The sequence below is a fragment of the Serinus canaria genome, chromosome 2, assembly GCF_022539315.1.
Source record: "Serinus canaria isolate serCan28SL12 chromosome 2, serCan2020, whole genome shotgun sequence".
Taxonomy (NCBI): Eukaryota; Metazoa; Chordata; class Aves; order Passeriformes; family Fringillidae; genus Serinus; species Serinus canaria.
Genome location: NC_066315.1, coordinates 68,091,255 through 68,117,387, shown reverse-complemented (window position 1 = coordinate 68,117,387; position 26,133 = coordinate 68,091,255). Strand labels below are relative to the sequence as shown.

At 40.4% G+C, this 26,133-nt stretch overlaps 1 protein-coding gene across 5 annotated transcripts; it reads left to right on the top strand.

The window, feature by feature from the left end:
* The first annotated feature begins 468 nt into the window (after nt 1–468).
* Nucleotides 469–26,133, top strand: RIPK1 (receptor interacting serine/threonine kinase 1). Of its 5 annotated transcripts, none has more exons than XM_030226788.2 (12): nt 469–580; nt 6,135–6,346; nt 7,923–8,076; nt 8,991–9,128; nt 11,445–11,673; nt 12,507–12,656; nt 13,821–13,897; nt 16,965–17,055; nt 19,228–19,788; nt 21,313–21,384; nt 23,213–23,365; nt 24,041–26,133. In XM_030226788.2, exons 2-12 carry the CDS (start codon nt 6,195–6,197, stop codon nt 24,325–24,327), a joined length of 2,064 nt encoding a protein of 687 aa, XP_030082648.1. In that variant the 5' UTR covers nt 469–580; nt 6,135–6,194; the 3' UTR covers nt 24,328–26,133. The 5 variants fall into 5 exon arrangements, with proteins under 5 accessions (XP_030082648.1, XP_050826498.1, XP_009090056.1 ...); XM_009091808.4 differs by lacking the exon at nt 469–580 and adding an exon at nt 1,491–1,755; XM_050970541.1 differs by lacking the exon at nt 6,135–6,346 and having other exon boundaries at nt 475–580.

Genomic DNA, 26,133 nt, shown 5'->3' with positions numbered 1-26,133 from the left:
CGATCGCACTACTCAGAGAGCTCAGGCAGTGACAGATTCTCTGACTGCATCGATCACAGTCCTCAGAGAACTGAGGCATTGACAAAGGCACGGTGCGGCATCCATCGAGGTTCTCAGAGAGCTCAGGCAGGGACAGATTCCCTACCGGCATGAACAGTAGTGCCCAGAGGGCTGGAGAAGTGGCAGAGTCAACGTGTGGCACTGATCGCAGCCCCCAAAGAGATGGAGCAGCGGCAGAGTCAAGGTGTAGCATCAACTACAGTGCCCAGAGAGCCCGTGCAGTGCCACAGTCACCGTTCCCAGAGAGCGGAGGCAATGACAAAGGCACGGTGTGGCACCGATCGCAGTGCTCAGAGAGCTCAGGAGTGACAGATTCTCTGGAGGCACCAATCGCAGTGCTCTGATCTCAGGCGGCGACTCAGTCACTGGGCGGTGTCCACGCTGCTTCGAGCCTTCCGAGCCTCCTCCTTTGCTCCGCCTCCTGCTCCGGGACTAAGACATTATTTAAGTGGCGGTGGAGGCGAGCCCCATTGCCAGCGGCACCCCGGGAAGCGGCAGGGTTCTCAGAGGCCAGAACGCGGTAAGTCAGGAGCGCTAGAGCGGGAGAAGCGCCGTGTCCTTAGAGCTCAGGCAGCGACAGAGTCACGATGTGGCACCAATCTCAGAGCCCAGAAAGCTCGAGCAGCGACAGAACCACCGTGTGGTATCGACTGCGGTGCCCAGAGGGCTGGGGCAGGGACAGAGTCAGGGTGTGCCACCGATCCGATGGCACAGAGAGCTCGAGCTAGTGCCACAGTCACCGTGTGCCACCGATCACAGTGCCCAGAGGGGTCGACAGACGACAGAGCCACCGTGTGGCACAGATTGCAGTGCCCAGACAGCTCGACAGGTGACAGGGCCAGGGTGTTGCATCGATTGTAGTTCCCAGAGAGCTCGACAGGTGACGAAGTCACGGCGTGGCCACGACCGTAGTGCCCAGAGAGCTCAGGCAGTGACATATTCTCTGCCAGCACCGACAGTAGTGCCCAGAGAACTCGACAGGTATTAGAGCCACGGTGTGGCACTGATCGGGCTCCCCAAATAGCTCAGGCAGTGACAGAGACACGGTGTGGCACTGATCGGACTGCCCAGATAGCTCGTCAGGTGACAGAGTTACGGTGTGGCACCTATCGCAGCCATCAAAGAGATGGAGCAGCGGCAGAGTGAAGGTGTGGCATCAATCACGGTGCTCAGAGAGCAGAGGCAGTGACAGGGCCACGGTGTGGGAGCGACTGGAGTGCCCAGAGAGCTCAGGAAGCGACAAAGTCCCTTCTTGGGAATTATCATAGTGGCCGGAGAGCTGAGGCAGTGACAGAACCACCGTGTGGCACCTATTGCAGTGCTCAGAGAACTTAGGCAGTGACAAAGGCACGGTGTGGCACCCATCGCAGCGCTCAGAGGGCTCAGGCGGTGACTCAGTCACTGGGCGGCCTCCGCGCCGCTCAAAGCCTTCCGAGCCGCCTCCTTCGCTCCGCCTCCCCCGGGACCGAGAGGCACTTATTAAGCCTCTTAGGGGGCGAACCGCACTGCCAGCGGCACCCCGGGAAGCTGTGGGGGCCTCCGAGGCCAGAGCGCGGTAAGGCGGGATCGCCGCAGCGGGGGCAGCTGGAGGGGCCGCGCTGCCGCACCGAAAGCGAAACCACGGTGGCGATCCCGCCAAGGGGGGTGCGAAGGTGTCGCCACTGCCTGATCCTTGGAGGGCTGACGGGTTCCGAGGTGAGATGGGTCGGCGTCGGGGTAGCGCTCGGTCCCATCCCGCACCACCGCGGAGGGGCTCCCGGGCACGGGGAAGGGGAAGCGCCGAGCGGGGGAGCGGTGCGTACGAGAGGAGGCGGCAGCGGTGGCAGGAAGCCGCCGGGAGGAGAAGGGCGATATGGCAAGTCGGCCAACGAGGAACTAGGCCAGAGCAGCCCCGCTTAGGTCTTCCCGGCTCCTCGGCGAGTAGACGCCTCTGGCTGCGGCGAGGCCGCGGCGGGGCTGAGCGGGAGCGCCCGGCAGCGCCCGTCTCCGACAGCTACGGCCCGGCGCGGCGCCGCAGTCGGGATGGCCTTTCCCGATTCCCACACGGAATCACTTTTGTGACCAGAACCGACTGTGGCACCTTTGCACGGGTACTGGCTACTGCACAGATCCCATCCTTTCCTCTTCCCACGCTGCCTCTGCTCCTGTAAAAGAAAACTTGTGTTGCATAACACCTTTGTTTCCCATGTATTGGCTTCTCCTCCTCTTCCCGTGGGATCCTTTCTGTACCTGATGACGATCTGACACAGGTATTTTCTTTGCTATTTCCAAGAGGAGAAAAGAAAAAAACCAAACCTTCCTTAGTGAAAAGATGCATCAGCTGAAAAATCTGAGTAGAAGAGAAAGGTTTAGATGGAGTGGGTTATGACATTTACAGCAACAGATCGGAGATACCCTCTTTTGCAACATCATTGACATAGGCAATATTTTTGTTATCAGCTGTAGCAGCCCTTCTGTTTGTCTCCTGTTGGTCTTTTGGGTATACCAGCTTTGGCTTCTGTTTTTTATTCCTTTCCATTACTGACTGATAACTCAGTGACCACGAATTTTGCTACTTGTAAAGGTGCTAATTTTCGCCAATTAAAGTTTGTAGCACCTCTTAAAAACTTAGGCACTGGGAGCATCATTAGACTACAAAGGCTCCATTTTTTTTCATAATACAGTGCTAATGTGCTCCGCCCTCCTCCTTAACCAAACAGGTCTCATCATTACAGATTTGTAACTGCATCAGATCCGTTACAAATCGTTAGAACTGAGCAAAGCACTTTTGAACAGTGATTAGGAATATGACATGATGACCTAATGTCCAGGTTATGATTCTTGTGAATTTATATGCCCTTTAGGCGTTAAAGGAGAGGACATAATCATGGTGTTAAAAAGAAGAATGCCGCGAAGCCACTTAGCACAGTTCTATCCTCTTCTAAAGAACACCAGTCATACTGGTGGGCAGAAATTCCTCTCTTCTAACAACTGGTAAAATTTTAGAAGAGATTTTACCAACATGTGTGACGAAAATTTAAAAATTTTCATAACACATGTTGGTACTTGGTAAATATGAACCGAACTGAATACAAATGTTTAGAATAGTATAAGGAAAAAACTGTTTTATAATGAATCAAGTACACAGATGACAGCTACTTCACAGAACATAAATTAGCCATTAGAAGTGTGCATACCTGCTGTAAAGGTTGGCTAAATTAAGCTACAAAATTTCTATTCTCTTAACCACAGGTATGTAATTCATGAATTGGTGTGTCCTAAGTACTGAGGATACATATAAATTACCCTGTATTTCAATAAAAAGACTAAGATTGGAGTGAACCTGAATCTTTGAGGTTCTGTTCTTGGTTTTTTATAATTTGACATTTAAAGGTATTGTAAGCCAATATTTCATGTTAAATAGCATAGCAGAATAATTAGTCTTTGCTTTAAAGCCTAGCTAGACATTGTAGAATGAATATCACAGGGGGAAAAAAAACAAAACAAAAAACTCTGGGTTTGAAATACGTCATTAGATCAGACGGCTTCTATTCAGAATACCTCATTACTTATTAAGAATACCAAAAAAAGCAGTAGCATCTTACCATGCCCAAGGGGGAAGGTTCCCTCCCATCTAATAAGAAAATTCCCTCTTCTTGAATGTTACCCAGCTCACTTCAACAGACACATTATGATTTTAGAAGTTATGACTTCTTTTGAATTTCCAAGACTTTTGGTCATAGTGACTACATGTGGCTTGGTAGGAAGGAACTGGTAATTAACATTGTACATAGGAGCAACATTCTGCATTTATTGCATTTTTGGGCAGAGGTATTTTTTGCCAGGGCATATGGTCTTGAATGCCAGCCCCAAGCTATCAGTGGTATTAATGCAACTTTGGAGATTCACCATTCAGAAATACACACCTACTTTGCATTCACCAGAAAAGCACATGCAAGTCTTATAACGACTACCTAGCTGCTGTTAGCATGGAAAAATAAACATACATAAGTGACTTCAAACTTATTCTTGGAAGGAAGACTGATAAAGAAGCAAGATATTAGTTTATGCCATGTTTGACTCCAATGACTGAATTTAGGCCCTTGTACATGGGACATCCACCCCACCTGCACAAAAGTCAGTATGACCACACCAACAAATCCAGAGAACCATCATCAGAAACTTCCAGGGAGATGAAAGCTCAGCTATGAAAGCAACAATGCTTTCACTGCTATGAGTCATTTGTTACTTGCTGTTTGATTTGCTGTAAAGGAAAAACAAAAACCAAAACCAAAACAAAATAAAAACCCCAAAACAAACAAACAAAAAACTTCACAAAAAACCAAAGACGACTACCCAAAAAAAACCCTACCACAACAAATGAAACAAGAACAATTTCCTCTAATCATTATTAGGCATAGCAGGACTTACCTTCTTACTAAATTAATGCAGCCATATCCTCAGGCCTGTGCTCATAATGCAGGCTAGCACTGCAGCAAAACAAAGCCTGCATCATTTTGAAGTCCATAAAGCCAAAGCAGAAAACTCTGAAGAGAGGATGCTACTCTGGTTGTAGGGAGGTTGTTCCCTATCTGTGCTACAACAGCCCGTAGAGTCTCTATATGTACTTTGAAAAGAAAGCTCTTGATGTATCTCTTCTAGAGGCACATTTTTATTTTTTTTTAATTAACTTATTCTTCCCTGTTGTGGTTTGTCAGTATTGAACTGATCAGACCATTTCCAACTCAGCACTGAAATGTCTCTCTTCCTCAGGTACCTACTTCCCACACACACTAAGTCCTTAGATCCCAGGCTCCCCAAAGAGGGTGTGGTAATAAGGCAGTCAAAATTAGGCTGCAACTGATGTTCACAACAACATTAAGCAATCTTTTCAATTAGATATTGGATGATACAAGTGCACAATGGTTTACAGGAATTAGCAGTCATTTTTTGGTCTGGAAAAACTTGAGAGTCTCTTTGCTACACAATTTAGAACTCTTAGTTACCCAAAGGAGTCAATCTGCTTTTGCTGGTAGCAGCACTTAGAGGTGGTGCCTTTCTCCCTGCTCCATCCATCACTGTCTGTGCTGTAGTTACCCAAGATGAGTGGAAAATGAACAGCCCTGCCAGTCTCTTAGACTTTGTCTTTTCTCAGCAAACTCTTTACCTGATGTAAGGTGCTTAAGTTAAAAACTTAATGAGGGAGAGAAAAGCAGAGCTTGTTGGTTGCACCAGTGCTAGCAAAGCAGCTTGCTGGCATGTGCTGAAGGCAGGGGCTGTCTAGACTGGGAAACATATTAGGCAAGAGAGTACTGCAGCCTTATCAAACGATTAAAATTATTCTGGCATCCACTTGTGTTTACTTACTTATTACTAATCTTTTACTTACCCATTTCATAGGATTCCCCAAACTCTGGTTTTGTCTTGATGCACTTAGGAGTTACTACAAGCCTTCATAATTTCTTTGTTCCTCTTCTTTTTAATGGGCAGAGTTGCCATACATATTCTTTCCTAGCACTTCTCACCTTGAGTTCATGGGCAAATAAGTTTCCCACAGAAGCTGAGTCCTTCATTTCACCCTCCATTCGGCTGTTTGGTTTAAGCTTTAGGCATAAACCCTTTAGGTTTGCAAAGATGCCTAAAAAGTAGCTTAGGGTTATGCAGGAATCTGGGCACCTGACAGGCCCACATTCAGGCAATTCAGAAAATAAGATAGCTATCAGAATCATTAGGCACTACCTGCCCTTGGGACCCTGGCCCTTGGTTTTTCTGGGGGTTTGGATTTTGCACATATGAAGTGTAGGGACAGTACCGCCCTACTGTATATTGTATGGATAAAAGCTATTTATCAGCAGCACTTTGAGATCCTCAGGTGAAGAAATGATTTTACATCAACTGAATATAACTGTAGTGGGTTGACAGGATTAATCTTTAGGTCTGATTCTGTGAGAGCCACAGCATGTTTGGTTTCCAACTGAGCATTCATAAGAGTCATGAGAGTTTATGTTTTGGTCCCACTCCTTCAATGTACACTTATTTAGTGGAACAGCTCAATGCTTTCAATGACACTTCATTTTCCCTCCTTTATACTGCAGGTCCAGGAGCACGAGGGTGCTTGATTTTATTTTAATTGCTAAGCCACTAAGACTGCAGCCATGTCTCTGGAAGACATCTACATGAACACCAAGGATTTGCTTGAAAAAAAGCAACTAGATGCTGGAGGATTTGGAACAATTTCTTTATGCTTGCACAAGAAATATGGATATGTAGTATTAAAAAAAGTGTATACAGGACCACAGCGCACTGAGTAAGTTCCAGATCTCAGTTCTGATTTTCACTTCAGTTGGTTTAAGTCCTCTAAATTCAATTAAGACAAACCTAAATGGAGTGTAATAATTTTAGGTCTTTGGCTTCTGGAGGTACTTTATGTGGGGAAAAGAAAACAATACTAACAGCTGTCCTGAAAATTTTCTTTTTTTTCTCCCCTCTTGTTAAGAATCAAGAGGACTCCTGCACACTTAAGGAAATGCAGGAACTCAGTGGCCACACGATGTTTTCAAACTTGCAGATATGTTTTCAATGAAATTATCCAACTGTAGATGTCCACTAGGAACTAAATGCACATAAAATATTAGGCAGGACTCCAACCTCATGTGTCTTAATACCACAAATGTAACCCTGTCTCTTGAGAAAGAGCAGAGTGAGCCAAGCCCACTGATTTAATCAAAGATTGAATGTCTGTTTCAGTGGATTCAGGTCACATTGCAGCTCTACTACCTCACAGCCATAATAATCCTAAAACTCTCCCGTGAGTCATCCACTAGAGAGAGACAAAATTTCGTGCTTTTTCTACTTTGGGTTATGATAAATAAATTAAGTGAGTTTCTATTTTGCTGGTAGAAAGCAAATGAAGAGATTCTAGTAGTTTGCAGCCTGCAATGACAGTTTGGGATGACCACAGTTAGAATGGACTAGCCTGCCAAGTGTATTTTTGGGTTTGTGTTATTTTTTCATTACAAAGGCTCATAATTTTGTTATTTCCTAAAATATTGAACCGTAAGTCTTCAGCAAATTTTTTTAACTGAGCCTAATGCAAAGAAAGCAACTGGTTTCTTCTCTAGTAATACAGAGGAACACAGATGGAGAAAGCAGTTTCCTTTTAAGTCAGAGGGCAGGGAAGCATTAGCAAGCAGTATAGTTTCAATATTTTCTTACTTCCTTCCGTCTGATGACTAGAACAGGAACAACAATAAAAATAGCATCCTTCTATTCATTATATAATAGGATAATATAAAAAAGGATATTATCCTTTTTTAAGACCCTTAGTGAGCTCCCAGCTATGTACCTATAATTATTGATGGATTGTACTGAGGCCAAGGTACTTGTTAAACCAGTAATTGTTAGCAAATGCTGTCATCATTTAGTATGTGTGTGGCTCCCTTGTAAGAAATCCATTTTGAGCATGAAGCCCTTTGGAAACAAGACCTCTGTAAGTTACCTGTACAAGAAGTAGTGGAGTGGATCTTGATCCTTCTTGTTCCAAGGCTCTTTCAGCTCTGCCCAGATCTCACTCCAGTTAAAAGATTTGGACATCCATGGCTACCTACAAGAAGAATGCTTGTGCAGTTTCTGAAAAGTAGGCCTTAATATCAGACTGAACATACAGTCTCTGTTTAAGGCATTTGAGCAGCATCTTAGAGAATATAACCTGGCCTGAACAAATCTGTATCAATTAAAAATCAGCTGAAGGTATGCTTAATATTGCAGGGGTTCTAGGGATGTTGACATTTTTGGCCATGGTTTTCATCATGAATCAGTGTGATTTTCATCCCTTTGTTCTTTCTGAGCTGGCATCTAAATTCAGTGTAATTTCTGTTTTACAGGTACAATGTTTCCCTTCTTGAAGAGGGCAGGATTATGCGCAGACTGCAGCATGACCACGTGGTAAAGCTGCTCGGCGTCATTTTGGAAGACGGAAACTACTCACTTGTGATGGAATATGTGGACCGGGGGAACATGATGAAAGTGCTACAGAATGTGAGCAGTCAATTACTTCATCCTTTAGGGTTGGTGAGCTGCTTGAACGGGACAGGATGTTAGTGCCATAGCCAGAGAATGGAGTTCTTAATTTCTTATTCTTCTCTTTGTATTAAAAAGTCAGTGGCAGCACTGCTTTCTCTAGAGACAGCAGACAATGGCATTCCTGTGCATGACAGAGGAGCAGACCAATTACAGATTAAAAAGTTCTAGAAGGGCTGTAGAGATAAGTGGAGAGTTTGCTAAATATGTAGCAAATATTTGTAAATATGGAGTGACTCTAGAATTATTTTAATGCCAAAATTTCAATCCAAGAAGGACCTTAGAACCATAGAATATCCTTAGTTGGAAGGAACCTTGAAAGATATCAAGTCCAACTTGTACAGGACAACCCCAACAATCACAACCACCCTCTGGGTGAAGAATCTTCCTCTAATATCCAGCCTAAACCTTGCCTAATCCAGCTTTGTGCCATTCCTATCACTGACCACCAGAGAGAAAAGATCAGTGCTGGTCTCTCTGCTTCCCATTGTGAGGAGGCTGTGGACCATGATGAGGTATTCCCTCAGTCTCCTCCAGGCTGAACAGACCAAGTGACCTCAGCCCTTCCTCATATCTCCCCAGATTTTTCACCATCTTTGTACCTTCCTTTGGAGACTCTCTAATGTCTTTACATCCTTCTTAAATTGTGGCCAAAAAACTGCACACAGTTTTGACACAAGGTCAGGCCATACCAGTGTGGAGTTGAGTGCGACAATCACCTCCCTCAGCCTGCTGGTGATGCAGGTTTTTTCTTACCATAGCTTAAGCAGAGGTACCCTTAAGACTGAGGAACTTTTTTTAAAGACTGAGTTTTAATTTAATTGTTGTAGTGGCATTTTTTAATAGATGGCACTTCTTGTTCTTTCTTTTAGCTCTCACTACCTTTATCAGTGAAAGGGCGTTTCGTGCTGGAAATCACAGAAGGAATGCTTTATTTGCATGGGCAAGGCTTTGTACACAAAGACCTAAAACCAGAAAACATCCTTGTGGACAGAGACTTCCACATTAAGGTATTTGTTAGAATGTGAATGGAGAAGGTTGGTGATTTGTGTTGAAGACACAAATCACCACAGCCACACTGGTTAGAGTTCCTGACTTGGTGGATTTGGTAGATGAATGCCTCTGTAGTTTAGTGAGCTGTCACTGAGGGAATGTTCCCTGGATCGTGAATTATGGTGGTCTATACAACCTCTGAGTCTGAGATTTGCACAGTATTCCTCCAACTGTGAAAAAAAAATCACTGAGGGCATTAAAAAATAATGTAAATAACAAGCTGTAAATAACATAACAATTAGGTGAAAAAAAGTCAAGACGGAGTTTGAAACAAAATAGAATGTTTTATGGGTGATGTCTTTTGTCCTTTACTGCTGTAATTTCTCCTCCTACCTTCACTTCCTTTTTTTTATTCCTTTCTTTCTTTCTTCTATTATCTTCTCCTCTTTTGTATCCCTCTTTTCCCTTAGTCATCATTTTAAAATTACATCCAGGAGCTACAAAAAAACCCCATGAGGACACTACTTCAAAGAATGGTTTATAAGCCTATTTCAAAGCCCTTCTATTAACTTTAGTGGGGTTTTGGATCAAGACACATAAATATAGAGGCTACTGCGGAATAAACCTGAGGGGAATTTGCAGCAGTCCTCATCAAATATCCTGTCTCTGGTCAAGGTGAGTTGTTGAAATGATGACCCCATTACAGTTTGAAACTATAGAATAAATTTCTGTGAGGAGAACTCTGACATTTTCTATTTCTCACACATAAATTAGTAAGTAGTTCTTCCACAAGCTTAATATAGTACCAAGTGTAGTATGAGCAACTTGCAGATAAGAATTACAAATTTGTTTCTTTTCCAAAAATAAAAACATCATCATGATCTACTTTAAATGTAAATTGTATGGGGAGTTGGGTTTCATCTCTCTTATATACACAGGACCAAACTAGGCTATCATCACATTTCATGACAAACTGATCTGGAACACAGGATCAAATTCAGAACCAGATAAGGCTTTCTTAAGTAGCCTGATCAAAAATATAATTTAAGGCAGCTGTTGTACTATCTATCTGCTTGAATGTGTCTAACAGTGTCGATAATTAGAAAGGGAAATTGCAGGAAGTTGTAAATTTAGAAAGATTTGTCATATCCTTCTCTATCACTAGACCTCCTCTCATTTGTAAACATGAACCTGGACTCCTACTTCCTCAGCAGAATGTTGCCTAGATTTTCCTCTGAATACACAGCCTCTAAACATAGCCCAAGGCTTCAGAAACTCAAGAGGAACAATAAGCTAGTTAGAGGCAATAAGAGAGAAAAGTGAGTTAGAAGTGACTTTTATCTGAAGTAATTGAGTTACTTGACTCTGTTTGACAGCTGCCTATGGCCAAGAGAAACATGCCCATTTTCTTTCAGTTTTCCTCTCCTGTTGACCTCCTGTTCCCTTGTGTTAGCACTGGTGCTAATGTGAACAGCCTGTCTTGATTTAGGAGCCCAAACCAGCAGATTACCATTTACCTTGTTGGCAGTGCTATCCTTCTGTTGGGGAGCACTTGGTTCAGCAAGCTGCTTGACTGCCTTGCACTAGGTCTTCCCAGGTAAGTGTCAGTCCTGGAACAAGAGGAGCAGAGGGACCACATAATAGGAAATAGGGGGAGAGAAGAGAAGGATTACTTTCTTCATCACCAGCCATTAGTCTAGTTGCGAAACTGCACTCTAAAGTTTCAATAATACCACATTGTCAAGCACAAAGTACCCAGGTATCTCTGCTTTAACCTATTCTATGCTGTTCTTTTCCATGTCTCTTTGTCATACATATCACATCATTTTAGATCCTCTTCTTTCCCTCTTCTGAAGGAAGAGCTAAGGTGGTTGAGTTCAATGGAATCTGAATGGAAAGGGCAGTGAGAGAGGAGGCATATCTGCCCATCTCATAGGTTGATTCTAGGATTGAATCTTAGTCTTCTCCTATGAATCTTCCGTTCTCCTATGAGCACTGCAAGCAGACCTCAAATAAGAATGCCAATATGAGTGAAACCAAATTTCTTCTATCCTCACATTGTGCAAGCATTCCACAATTAATAATAAAAGTTCAGCCTAATGGCTCCCAATTTTCAGTGATACTTTATTTAGAACAAAAACCAAACCAAACAAAGAAAAACAAGAAGAAAATAAAATAGTTTGTTTTCCTTTCTTAAGTTGTATTTTTTCACTATTTAATTTTTAGAACAATTATTAGATTTGTATTAAGACCTTATAAAATTGACAGTGAATGCAATACTTGTTTATCTCCTCTTCATTACAGTGCTAGCTCTGATGTGTCTCATTTTCCAGATTGCAGATCTCGGTGTTGCCTCCTGTAAGAGCTGGAGTAGGCTGACCCAAGAAGAAACTGTCCGCCAGAAGCAAATAAAGAGCACTTACCAGAACAATGCTGGGACTCTTTTCTATATGGCCCCAGAGCATTTACGCTGTGTTAATGCTAAACCAGTGGAGAAATCAGATGTTTACAGCTTTGGCATTGTGATCTGGGCAATTTTTGCTAACAAAGAGCCATACGAAAGTATGTTATTTCCCAAAGGATGCTATCAGAAAAATAAGTTACAAATATTAAATATTTGATGTTATAAAATTAAGATTAGTAGATTGCATCACCCATGGCCTAGAATAGCACTGGTTTGGCACCTCATGGCCAGTCAGAGGAATTAGTTGCATCATTCCTGACTTCTAAGCATGGACAAGAACATCTGAATGAAATCTAAGCTGAATCTACTCACATCTACATGGTGTGGGCACAAACCAGACTTGGTGGCAGAAATTAGGCAAACCTCAGGTGGGCCAGGATGGAAACTTTGATGGACACTATTTCCTGAGGTAGACTAGTTACACATGGAAATGAGAATGATCTCACAGTCAGTTACTGATTCTCTGCTGTGTGGTGCTGATTTCTCAACACGCACCAATGGGCTTATGCAGAACAATAGGAGCCAACTGTGGAATTCCAGAGTAACATGTTTATAATTTTGAATGGATTTTTTGCTATTTAAATGGCTAAATGTTGCCTGTGTGGCCATCTTTGTGTTCATATCTGGTGCAGAGCTGATCCACCTGAGAAGCAGGTTCTAGAGAGGTACCTCTGTCACCCTTACTCACACTGCGCATGTCTTACATATAAAAGTAAATCCATTAATTTTGAAATAAATCTCTAATCCATGGAAGTCAGGGCAATGGGTTCAAATTCACTAATATAAATGATTTGTAGCTGTAACCTGGACTTCTTTGAAATCATGTGTTACATACCCACAAATATACAGGGAGCTATTTCATTGGTTTTTTTACCTATGGAAAGGTAGCAAAACCCATGAGCAGAACCTGATGGGAAATTTTATTTTTCAGATGGTATAAATGAAACCCAGATTTGCTTTGGCATCATGAATGGAAACAGACCAGACATAAAGGAGATCACTGATAAATGTCCAGAGCAAGTTATTGACTTAATGAAGCAATGCTGGGATGAAGATTCAGAGAAACGTCCAACCTTTGCAGGTAAGGCATTACTTTAGGATTTGTATTTGTTTGTGTCCATTGATAGCTTATAATGCAGCAAAACAGTTCAAGAATATTTTCTTCTTGAAATAAGATGGGGTATTTTTTGAAAACTGAAATAGCCATGCACATGTTCTGTAAAGTATGCTCTCTGTACTATGACCAAAAACGGGATCTAATCCAGCATTTGCAGGTTTGAGAAATCCTAGTAAGTGAATGGAGCTGATTAAGACACTTTATCCCTGATAATTTCTTTTCAGTGTAGGATAATCTTATTGCTGAAATTGACATGAAAACTAACATCAAGGAATATAGTATATCCTGACCATGACTGAGAAAATATCTTATTCAAAATACTCTAGGTTAAAAAGCTGTCCTAGTTATCCTTCCATAAGCAATGTGACTGACTTTGATAGCTGTATCATCCTTTCATATGGTCAGATGGCAAAACACTTCCAATCAGTGGAAGTCTTGGCTGAATGGTATGGGAAGGAGGCTAAGAGCAAATAAGTAAAAATTCTATATCTCAGTGTTTCTTCTTTCTGCCTCAATACATAGTGCCAAAAAAAAACCCCAAACCAACAAAAAAAACAAAAAAAACCCAACAACCCAGAAAACCCCAAAACAACAAAAAGAGGGGAAAAAAACCAAAACCCAACCCACAAAAAAGACCCCAACAAATAACAGGAAACTGAGGTTGTATTTAGACGGGGGCACCAACAGCTTCGTATATAGCAGGCATATATTTAATACTCAGAGGAAATGTGTATCCCATGAGGAACCCACCTATTTAATATCTCCATATTAAACATATATAATCTGCTGCTAATAGATTAATTTTATGCTTGTATTGGATCTTAGCTTCTAATTTCCCCATATGCAAGCCAAGGAAAGATGCTTTCAGCCACTGATCATAGACGATTTCACCAAAAAAACCCAATACAACAACAACAACAAATAATCCCTAGAAGTCATCCTGTTCTTGTTACTGTTTGAGACTAAATGTACCATGTGAAAAAATTACAAATGTATGTATACCTTTCTTGTTTCTGACATCGTAGATGTCTTCATTCTTCATTCCTTTTCCATCAAGATTGTTAACAGTACAAGTCACTTTTACTTCCCTTTGAAAACCATTTTCACTTAGTTCTTTTATTTTTGCAGAAATCAGAGAAAGATACAAGCCATTTTACTATGAAGAGCTAGGAAAAAATATTGAAGAAGATCTGAAAAATTTAAAAGTGAGTAGCTTTCTAAGCATTTTAAGGTTCCCCACAATCCTTCTTCCCAACCCCAATTATGGCCAGATTCTGCCACTTCAACACTGATCATGCTTGACTGATATGATTTCCTGCTGTGATAAAATAGCTGGATTTGTGAATGAGGGCAGAGCAGTGCATGTCATTTATCTCAACCTTCAGAAGGTTTTCAACACTCTCTTCCAAACTACTCTTGTACCCAAGTTCAGTTGTTGCTGTCTGGATGAGCAGATGAAAACAGGTTGGATGGTGAGTCCCAGAGGAGAGCAGTTGATGGGTCCTACTTCATCTGCAGGCCAAAAGCAGCTGCAGGAGTGCAGGGGGCTGGGACCTGACCTGGTTACTCCTCTGTCAGTGACCTGACAGAAGCAATGGACACACATAAAGTGAGCACCAAACTAGAATGGCTAGTCAAAACAGTCATAAGGAAAAGGCTGAAGGAAACCTTATGAAATTCAGAAAGCACAAGAGGAATGTGTTACACCTGGGGTTAAATAACCCCTGGCTTTAGTGCCAACCAGGGGTGGCCAGCCAGGGAGTGCACTGCCAAGAAGAACCTCAGGGTGGTGCAGAGCAGTGACCTGGGCATCAGCCACAGCCTGCCTGGCACCAGCAGTGTCAGAGCAGGCAGCAGATCTGCTCAGACCTTGCTAGCCCTAATACGAAATGGGAATTCAGCCCAGACATGCAACGGCTTTGGAGGACAAAGAAATATCAACCTGCTCCTATGTGTGAGGAGTTTGAGAAGACAGAGCCAAACTCTTCACAGCACCCCACAACTCTTCACCCCCCACATTGTGTGAGGACCAGAGAAAAAAGACAAATACAGAAACAAGAGAGACTCAAATTTGGATGTAAGAGTGAAATTAAAAAAACCCCAAAACGTTTCTCTCTGAGGAGAGCAGAGCAGTGGCACAAGTTACCTAAAGAGGTTGTCCAGTCACCATCATTGGAGGTTTTTAAACCAACTGCACAAAGCTCTGAGTTGCCAACTCCAGTCCCATAAGTGACCCTGTTTTGAGCAGGAGGTGGGCCCAAGGTCTGTTTCCCCCTGAGGGGCACTCTGATTCTGTGATGATATTTTGCAAAAGCTCCTCATATATCCACTAAGTCTCACTCATGAAATAAAATGTTATTCCAATAAATCAAAAAGTGGCAGAATCTAATTTAAAGTAACTTCAGAAATTCTTGGTAATTTTTGCCCTGCCTTCAGGCAGTGTCTAATGAGTCTCATCCTGCTTGAGACCAGGAAGCTATTCCTCAGTAATATTAACAGGTAAAAGTTAAATTCAGATTGTTTTCATGAGTGTACAAGCTGGTTTGTCTTACTTTTCTGGCTATAAGTTTAGAAACTATGATTAAAAGAATAATTTCCTGACTGAAAATAAGAGAATCAGAACTTCTTGAAAAAATGGGCTGATAATGGAACCTTTTTATCACAGATATTTAATCACTTGACTGTATAGACTTCACTCACAGACAATACAGACAGTATTCTTAACTAAGAAAAAAACAAAACAAACTTCCTTGTGAAACCATTCTTGCACTTTTTTTTTTTAAGTGCTTCCTTCTCACCAAGTCTTTAATTGTAGAAATAAAAATTACTCATTTTTTGTGTGTCGTGGTTTGAGAAGAGGTGAGGTTTTTGAGATGCTGTGGTCAAACCAATAGGTGCTCAGATTTGAATATGTTTATGAAGCACCAGTAGCTGTTCAAAAAAGCCACAGAGTTTTGCAAAGTGAAACTGATGAAACAGATTTCTTGGACTGATTTGATCAAAATCCCAGTATGAACTGTATATATGTCTAATTTATGACAGCACCCCCAAATCAGCACCATGGCAAATTTTGCCATGTGCATTAGCTCTCTGCAGATGCACCTCTCATATCATAGGGACAAAATAACTATTTAGGAAATGGGCTGTGAGTTTATTACTTTCTCAGGAAGGAAAGCATCCATTACAATCAGGGCACAGATTGTGAAGAGTGGATCCAGGGCAAGTCACTATGTGAATTACAAGTACAGCTTCAGTAGCAACATGGCTTAGGGAGTTTGGGCATAGCCTCCCTACTACCTGCCCAGCAATCATGGAAGCCTCTTAACTAAAAGAATCACAGAATGGTTGAGGATGAAAGGGATCAGAAGTCATTTGGTTTAACCCCCCTGTTCAAGCAATTCCATTACTCAAGTAAAATCTGAGGACCTATGGTTGTAATGTGTGTTAGAATGTTACCTTTTGCTTTTGGAGGGAAGTAGATTTTTTGGGAAGAGATAGGTAGGAATTGTTGATTTTTAATTTGTGAAAGTACTTACTGGGTTTAATTAAAAAAATACTAACACAAACTCTACTTTTGGAAATTATTTTATGAGTAAGCAGCACTTGGGGAAGTTGAGAAATAATTTTTGCAGGTTAATAAAAAATTACTTCAAGCAAAGCCTGAATAATCAGAACATCAAAAGAGTAGAACAGGAGTAGATTTTGCCTTCACTCTAGTTAAGTGAGGATGAGGGTTATAGAAAGGATATTGGACTGCTTCTTTCTGAAAATTTACTCTAAACTCCTCTTTTCTAATAATCTTCATAAAAGTCAATGTGCCTATACCTGAATGTTAATTATTTCTCACCTCTTCTTCCCTATTGATGAATGAACTTATTAAATACAGATCCACAGATCAGATCTACCTTTACCTCAGCATCATCCCCTGAGATTGCTTGCCAAAAGACTGGCTATTAAATACAAGTCAGACAACCCAGAGCCACTCTGGATTAAGGTCACATTCATGTAGGCAAGGATATTGTTTGGCCAAGTCAGAGTATTATGTACTGCAGTACTCCCTGCCTTCATTGAAGAAAAGATTTTGCCCACCTGTAGCAAAGCAATGGGTATTTCCTGTCAGGCTGTGTTTTCTGAAAGAGTATGGGATCTTTTCCCAGAATCTGTTCATCCAGGTCACTTCACAGTGAAGCTGTGCTGTTTCATATTCTACAGGTACTCCCTTTGTTTAAGCTTTTGCCTATAATTTGATCATTTGTTCTTTCTCATGTGCAGAAAATGGAGCCCGAGCCAAATGAACTGCTGCATAGCATGGAATCCCTTCAAATAGATGCTGTACCAGCAGATACCAGCAATGGTCAAGTAGGTAAGTCACTAGCACATAATTGTTCTGTGTATTTGCCAAAGATAAAGTTGTGTACAAAGCTAGTAACCTTACCATTAAGGGTTATTAAGAGACTCAATTATTCAGCACCTCAGAAAGAATTGTAAATACTGAGATGTTATTTCCTCCAGAAGTTACACTTAAAATTCCCATCTCCTTTTACACTCTTATGCTTTCCTCTTCCATGGCAAAAATTTCGTTCAACGTTAAGCTTTACACTGGTCACTTTGATAATTACTTTTCATACTTGATCTTTCTTCTCATCTTTTTAGTCATGCCAACTGATTGGTTTGTAGGCTTTAATTTCATTAAGACTTTTCCTTTTCCCCCTCCATCCTTTCTTATGAATGCTCTTGACTATGACCAGGATACATAATTGTAAATCATTCCTTTGTTTAGGACTTTGCTCTCTAAGGAATCTGAGGAACACTAGTAGACAGGGTTTTTTTCTCTTTTCTGTCATACTTTCATCAAATCTTGGATGAGTTGCATGTTTTGCGATTTTATATAGCTGGCTCTCGAATATGTGATAATATATCTGATAGAGTTAGAGTTTTGTAGTAGTGTATCTGGAATTCTCTTACCAAAGTTTCTTAATGTCAAGGGACAGAGGATCTTATTTGCAACACTGATTTACAAGAAAGAATAAAAAATTCCAGTAGAAATGAAATTCTGCTGAGTTATCTAAGACACGATTAAATTAGTAACGTTAAACTGTAACTAATAAATCTTCCCCAAAGCCAGGTTTCCCACAACTGTTCCTCAGTAGAACTGATGGACTTAGGGCAGCCCCACTGCTCTATGTTTAAGTGAGTGTAGTTACATCTCCTGTGCAGAAAGAATTGTGTATGACTGCTGCAGTTTGCAGATGCTCTCATGTTTTAAATACAAAAGACTTTGTTGTGAATCTTCACTGCAGAAAGATGCTATCTTGCCAGCCTGTCAGTCAAAGGCAGGGGGTTTTCTTTAGTCAATGGGCATCAGACAGTGGTAGTGAAAGGCATCCCACAGGATCTGTTCATACATCTCAAGCTTGCTCTGGAGAGCAGATGCCATATAGTTTATGCTAATACTGAATTGCTAAGAGCTGTCACTTTGGATGGGGTTATTTCTGTATTAGCTATTCCTCCCACTCCCTCTCTAGCAGCAAAACAAGCAGACCAAGTCCTACTGAAGGTGTTCTAATATACAGCCATCCAAAGGAACTAGTTTTGGTCCTGCCTAATATGGGCTGAAATAATGTAATTTGGGGGGAACCCAGTTCACTAGCATTATATGAACTAAATAGAAGCACACACATACACTTCATTCCAGTTTTACAGTGCTCTGTAAGTGTCCCTTGCTTCAAGCAATGTATGATACCTTATAGAAAAGTGTGAAGCTTTCAGAACTTTAAGAAAGCATCTGTAGTCCTACCCTTAAAAAAAGAATTACAAGTAGTAACAAACAGATTTTTGTTTTTCTTATTTAGTCTCGAAATGCTACAGCATCATACAGATTATAACCCAATCTAGCTCAATTCTGAAGTAGAGCTTCCTTTGATACTGAGAATTAGGTTGAAAGGTATAGATGACACAGACTATTTTATCTGGTAGACATTATTGTAGAATGGTATTCTTTGGAAGTGTATTCATATCATGACATACCCAGACAGAACACTTTACATAATCACTTTTAAGTAAGATTTTAATGACAAATTATTTGTGCTGCATGAAATTACACCTGTTATTACAGGGGCATTATTTTCCATCCTGTTACACCTCAGTTTTGCACTGATCAAACTCCAGTTAATGCCAAAGGAGACACACCAGTAAATCAGATCCTACAAATGCCTCCAGGAGTGTTTGTTTCAGTGGTTGAAAACTTGATATCAATACAAGCAGAGTACAGAGTGAATTCTCACACTACTCGAGCTAGTGAGATTTTAACACTGATAGCTTAAGCAAACCTGTACTTCCTAGATAAAAATCTGTTCTACTTGTCGGTAAAGCTGTGTTTTATTTTATAGAATGTTTTATGATGGAAGTAATGTTTTATTGAAACCTTTTAGATATACAATAATAATAAAGTAGGTTAATACATCTTACTATCATTGCAACAAGTTAAATACTTGCATTTGAATGTTTTCAAACATTTATTATTCTTCTGTTTCAGATCAGCCTAATTCTCTACACAGCTCTCAGGGTCCCATGACCACTGAGGTTAACGAAGCCCTGTTTGCTGCTTCCCCTGAGAACCAGCCCGTGGAGAGCAGTGAGACCTCATTTGTACCTCCTGATAATCTGGAAAGAAAACTTCAGCATGAATACAACTACCACGCCTTTGGGAGCCGGATGGATAAAGCAGTTCCACCTGTGCTGTACAGCCCTGAAATGACAGAGGAGGAAAGGAGACGGAGAGTTTCCTGCGATCCATCTGCAAAGCCATCCCCTGCTTCTCAACTGGGTGAACTGTATCCCAAAGCTGAAAAACCAGGATCAAACACTAATCCATATTTCTGGCCACATGTAGCTGCAACAACACCAAAATGGAATGTAGATTTTTTTTACAGGCCCAGTCCCAACAGTCTTCCAACAGGAAACCTGGTGGATACCTATGGATTGCGTTCAGCCAGTAACTTTAGCCTAAGTAAACCTCCTGTGCCAGAATCTGAACAAAACCTGACGTCACCGACCAATGTAAACAGGTATTCAAAGAGTTCAGACACGGATTCAGGTGAGATTCCTTCTTCTCCTACACCTATGTTTCTGAAAACACACTTTTCCTCTATTCAGTGAACTGGTCAAGAGAGTTTTGTCGCTCAGGGAACAACCTGCTTATTGCAGGCTGATCTGTAATATAAAAAGGGTGAATTTTTTTCATTAAGTTCTCTTTGTTGACTCAAAGTTAAAACACTGTAGCTTTGGCTTCATTATGCTGTTTTCACTGATGTCAGGCTGCCAATTTCAAATGAACCATTTCTAAAGCATCAGTGTAACAGAAGAGTATGAGACTCAACAGCTGGCTGTACCAGCCAAGGAAGAGCAGACAGCAAGTATTGCTAAAGCAGCTTCCAAAAACCAGGCATTCTAGGAAAGCTGAGGAGAACTTTGACTCTCAAAACTGTAACATTCATACCATAGGTTCTACTCCTGAAGAAGCAACATTTGTAGCATTTCAGAAAATAGATGTGTATTTTTTAGCTTGGCTTGCAGCAAGCTGAGATACTCCTGAACCTAGGGAGCCAGCAAGGAGCTAAGGCTTGTTTCTCCAGAGAGAAACAAGCCTTCTGGTTTCTCCAGAGAGCTCTGCCTGGTGCTGAGGGAGAGCCTCTGTTGGTGCTTGCTGGTAAGCCATGGAGTAGAAAGGTGTGGAGACAAAGAAGGAAGAGAATATCGGGCATTAACAAAGCATATAAATAAGTGGTAACTGGAGACCTACAAGATACAACTTTGAGGAACTAGAGACAGTATGAGATGCCTGCTCCTAGCCTTGGATATTTTTAGCATGGTCTTATTTTCCAGGTCATCTTACAAGAAAATGAAGAATGCCTAGCTTTTTACAAGTAGAATGCCACAGAGGTGTTATTCTGTTAAATTATTTATGCAGAGGCTGTAATTAGTTGTTTATGTGAGTTTATTTACTGAAATGAATCTGAGGGCTGTCATGTCAGAAGGCAGGCATTAGAATTTTCAACATCACTAATAAAGGAAAACCTTCTGTTTGAAAGACATAAAGAAAACATTTATTGTAGGAAGATTGAAGTATGAAATACTGTAGCAGATACCAAACTGAGGAGCACAAGAGTTGCATTTCAGTTTCTCACTGACTTGTTGGGTGACTGTAACCCATCTGCTTTTGCTGCTCCAGTATGACTTGCAGAGCTTATCTGTGAGCATCCAAAAACTCACACTTGGGAGTTAGGAATTTGCCAGTTTGAATACCTCATACATGCATCTCAGTCTGTAACTGCAGTGTGCTCTGATCCCAAACTGCCAGGTATTCCTACACCCACATGGAAATCCATTGTCCTCTCTGAGATCCAAGGATGATTAAGGCTATTAGTAACTCAGCAAAACTTCGATAAGATCATTGCTAAAACTAGAGTTATTCAAGAAGAAACAATCCTGCTAATTAAAAAGCTTCTCATCTCTGTATTTAAGAGCACATTGTCACAAATATTGCAGCCATTGTTAAGTATATCTACTTTTCTATTTACAATGCTTTTGGCATTTCTTTGAGGTTCTTTACTTTCTACAGGTTACAGGGATTCCTTTTCTTTCCCAAGGGGAACATTTGCATACTATCCCAGTGCATCCAGAGTAAGCTCAGGTAAGTGCTGTGGCCTTCGTCTGCCCTGGTAGCCAACAGGCTGTGCATAGTGTCCTGACCAGTAAAGCAAAAGACTTTAGGAACTTGAAATAACTTCTGTTATTGCTTAATACCTCTAACCAGAGCTGAAGTTTTCAGTATCAACAGGTAAAACTTAGTCCTTTCTCTATCAGGACCTAAACACACCATTAAATGTGTATTTGATAAATCAAGGACAACATATTCTTTGATGTAAGAACTTTAAAAATATGAAAGCATTGCAAGATTTCCTGTACACCTCACCTAGTGACTTCCTTAGATTAAACTTCAAGTTGCTGTCATTCTGCTCAGCTCTGGAACCACACACACATTTGGGACTATATTGCTCTGCATTTTAGTACAAATTTCTAGCTACAGGCTTCATGCTGATCAGCCTTTATTGTAGCACAGATTTCTAAAGTTCTACTGGCTTGAACCCCTGAATCATGTAATATCCTTCAGGAGTTATCAATATATGCTCCTTTAAAGTTGTGTTGCTTGGGGCACTCGGAATTCTTTAATTAACCCTTTCAAAGGCTTGTCCAGTTTCTAAGTGGTCTACACTACAAAGAAAATTTGAAAGGGGAGGTTTCTGTCTTCTTGACTCTGCACCCCTTAAACAATGACCCAAACCTGAGAAGCTGCAAAGTGTAAAAGGTTTGGAGAAGGAGATTTATAAACGTAGGAAGTTTTCCTGTTAATACTGTAATATTGACAAAGTATGTGTATATATTTTCATATGTTATGCTAAATTCATTTTGTTGTCAGATAAGAACATAGTAAACATGAGTTTTTCTGGTTTTTACTACAAATGCGATGTGTTTCCTGAGTCCTCTGGCTCTTAAAAAAAAAATAAATACAGGAATCATAATGTTATGAGTAGAAATAATAATGTTATGAGACATGATAAAATGCATCCCTTTTTTGCAACTTCATCAATCTAATAAGGCATATATATAATATTTCTGACTTGCAGTCCCAGGTTAGCATATATTAAGTATACTTAGTCAGATTTCCATACATAACTATAGATGTTCATACTTCACATTGCAATTGAGTGCGTAGCAAGGATGTAACCATGATTCCAGGTGATTTAATATAGAGCTTGGTGTATCATTTTAAGTATCTGTACTTCAATTTTAGACCCAGGTTATGAGATTCACCACTTAAGCTAGAGTTAGAATGTTTAGTGGAGAATTATTCAAGCAGAGTTCAGAAAACACTGTCAAGAGAACAGAAAACTGACATTACCTAAAATGAATAGTGACTTAGGTTCCTGCTGCAAGTGGAAATCAGACAACAGTAAAAAAAAGATCAAATTATGTGTTTTACTAGTCATATTTTATGAGCAATATGAAACTGCATTTGCTGTTGTCTCACAGAACTCAGAAGTCATAACTGTAAACTTGCACTTACATCTATGAAAAGTAAAGCTGAGAGGCAGACGTGAGCCTTTAAAATTTAAAAAAGAGCGTTCAAGTCAAGGCTGACCTCCTGAAGCTGTTAGGCAGCAGAAAACAAGACTGCTACTATGCATTCCCAAGGCACAGAGAACATTATTTACAGTCTAGTAACGATCAGCTTGGTTGTGGCACTCTGTCATAAAATAGACTGGGCTCTCACTAAAGTACACTTGCATCACACTGCATAGTGAAAATACACTCAAGCACAGTTGCCAGTAAATGGTTATTAGTACATCAAGTGCAATATCATTCCCCTTATTAGTGGAACTTTTTCCTCCTTATGCTACTTCTTGACATTTGAACCTTATGCTGTTGTTTGTAAATTTGTGTTAAAATTCCCTACACAGACGATCCAATCAAGTACAACATAACTAACAGCTCTGGAATTCAAATTGGATCCTACAATCACATGAAAATTGAAGAGCCGAATCCACATGTCAGCACTTGTTCTGTTCCTATGGAAGAAACTTATACTCATTATGAAGCCATGGGTGCATTTGGTAAGCGAAATATCTCCCTAGTTTTCATGTATTTGCCTCATATAATTACCTGAGAATCATTTGGTTTGGAATGTATAAAACACACACTGGCAGAAGCAAAGCTAGGATTGGAGATCCTCACCTGACTTCTAGTTTAAATCATAGAATATCCTGAGTTGGAATGAACCCTTGCAGATCATAGAGTTCAGTGCCTGACATGACACATGGAAAACTAAAAGTTAAACCATGTAAGCAAGAGCCACAACAACTTCATTCAGATAGAAATGGGACAATTTTGAAATGTTATTTTTATTGGTCAATACTGAATTAAACTATCTCGGTGTATTCCTAAGTAATATTTGTGTCTCAGAATATAAAACATATACAACTCTTTAGGAATTCTAGATAGGGCTTTTTCAATCTTGTAGTTGTAAGTGACAACCTATGATAGCTTCAGATCAAAGAGCAAATCCAGCAACTGACCCATGAATACACATGTTGTGTCTGGACATTTCTTGCCTGCCATCACTGGGTTATGCTGCTTCCATGAAATCCACTTCTGATTGCATCACTAAGATTCTGTCTCTAGATATAACCAATAAGTATTTGGGGGAGGACAGAGGAGAGAGAGAGAGTGAAAGGAACAGAAGAACTGTTGAAAGATGCAATTGTCTTACACTCTTCTTCTTTTTGCAGACAATACTTCTGTCCTGACAGAAAAGCATTTGAATCTAGTGAGAGACAAGCTGGCTAAGCAGTGGAAGCACTGCGCTCGGAAACTGGGCTTCAGTGATCCCGAGATTGATGAAATTGATCATGACTACGAACGAGATGGACTAAAAGAAAAAGTTTACCAAATGCTGCTCAAGTGGTTAATGAGGGAAGGTGCCAAAGGTGCTACAGTTGGAAAACTGGCCAAGGCCCTCTTCGGCTGCCAAAGACTGGATCTCCTTAGTAGTCTGATGCAAATCCAAGAAGAATAAGTTTACTCAGAACAGACTTTCCAGGGCTCTCCTTTTTGCACAGACTTTTGGAACCTATTTTTTTTACCAACCAGTTAATACCTCCAATAAATGAAAAAGTTCATGTCACAATATTTGGTCTTCCAAAGGGAAAAAAAAAAGCATCATCTTCCTTCCAAAAAGAACGATTGTCCAAATATAACAACAACAAATTGCAAGAAAAATATCAATTCAAGGAGAATGTGCTACATAAAATTTCTACATTCTAATCTTGAAACATATTGGTAGTCTTGTGCAGTTCCGAAGACTGACTTATTGATTGAAAAACTTGTATAGAAACCAAAATCAACCCTTACATTTTGCCAAAAGTGCCAATATTTATCATGCCAGTATTTGACTGGTCCAAGTCAATAATATTTTTCAAGTATTTTTATAATTTTTATTAAATATAATGTATATAATTATGCAGAACACCAGCATAAATAAAAGCAATACCTATTTCTGGCTTTAAAACTCTGATATTTTATAGTTATAATGTTGCATTAGGTTTTTACATTATTTGGAAGAAAAGATTTTACAGGAGATTTTACAGGAGAGTTTTTTTAATAGTCTCATCTGCTTTATGAAATAATGAATAAATAAGTTACATCAGTATGCAATCCAAATTAAAATCTCAAGCATACACAGTTTTGGGAAGGGAAAGGTGCCTTATTACCTCTTGACTGAAGACCTATCTGCTTCTGGGGACTCAGTGTCACTACATTCTTAATCTCTTAGGCTGCATTGATATTAGTTGGTTAAATGTGCCTGGAAATGTTACTGGATGCTGAGGGTAAACTGGCATGCTACAGCCTGCTGCCAGAAAAGCACGTTCTTTAAACCTCCAAAATGTTGTGCAGACTATTTCACAGCACTCAGGTTGTTTCTGGAGAATGCTGGAACAACTCTGTTGTTTAGGTGATGGTATCCCAGCACCTGGAAATGCTCCTTGTCAACCTGACTTCCTAATATTGATATAATCTCAGGGTGCAGTATATTTGAAAGAAGAATTACTGCAAGTTTTTTGCCCGAAGAATTATGCCAAATTCTTCTTATGAGGGACAACACCTCCTGTTCCATCAGATTTACAGATATTTCAAGCAGATGTTTTGGAGCTGGTAATTGTTGAAGCTGTACATAGAGCACTAGGTGTTCATTAATGTTCATAACTATTCATTTTATCGTCAAAAAAAAAAGCTAATAAATTAATGGAGTGCAGTTGGAATAGATTTCTGCTCCTTGATACAGCACCCACCATTTCAGTGGAAGAAAAATGAAACTAATCAAAACAAGCATCACCATATTTGTCATCTTTAAACCTACTTAAAATGTATTGCATTGCCTTACAGTTTTGACTTAGCAACATGCTAAATTTTCTATAAACTCTTGAGTACAATATAAGGATGTGGTTTATCTGTCTAATATAATAAGCACACACTTCCCAGAAAAAGAAAAAATATTCTTTAAGCAAATAGAGAAATGAAGTATGGGGTGTCTTCTCTATGTCAGTCCACAGAGCTACAGCCAGCAGTTACTGTGATAATTCATTAAACAGATCCCTGGACAGATCACCAAGTCCATTTATGTTCCATTAACGCTGGTTGCACTGCATTGCTACATCAATTCCTGACCCTCCATTGGAGACCCTCCAAGTCTCCCATATCTGCAGTCTTTATTTAAACAATATGCAATTTTTCAATCATAAGATCTCTGTCTTATTTGGTACACAGAATGAATGGTGATCATTTAATGGGCCTACATTAAATGCTTCATTTGCTCTTTATTAAA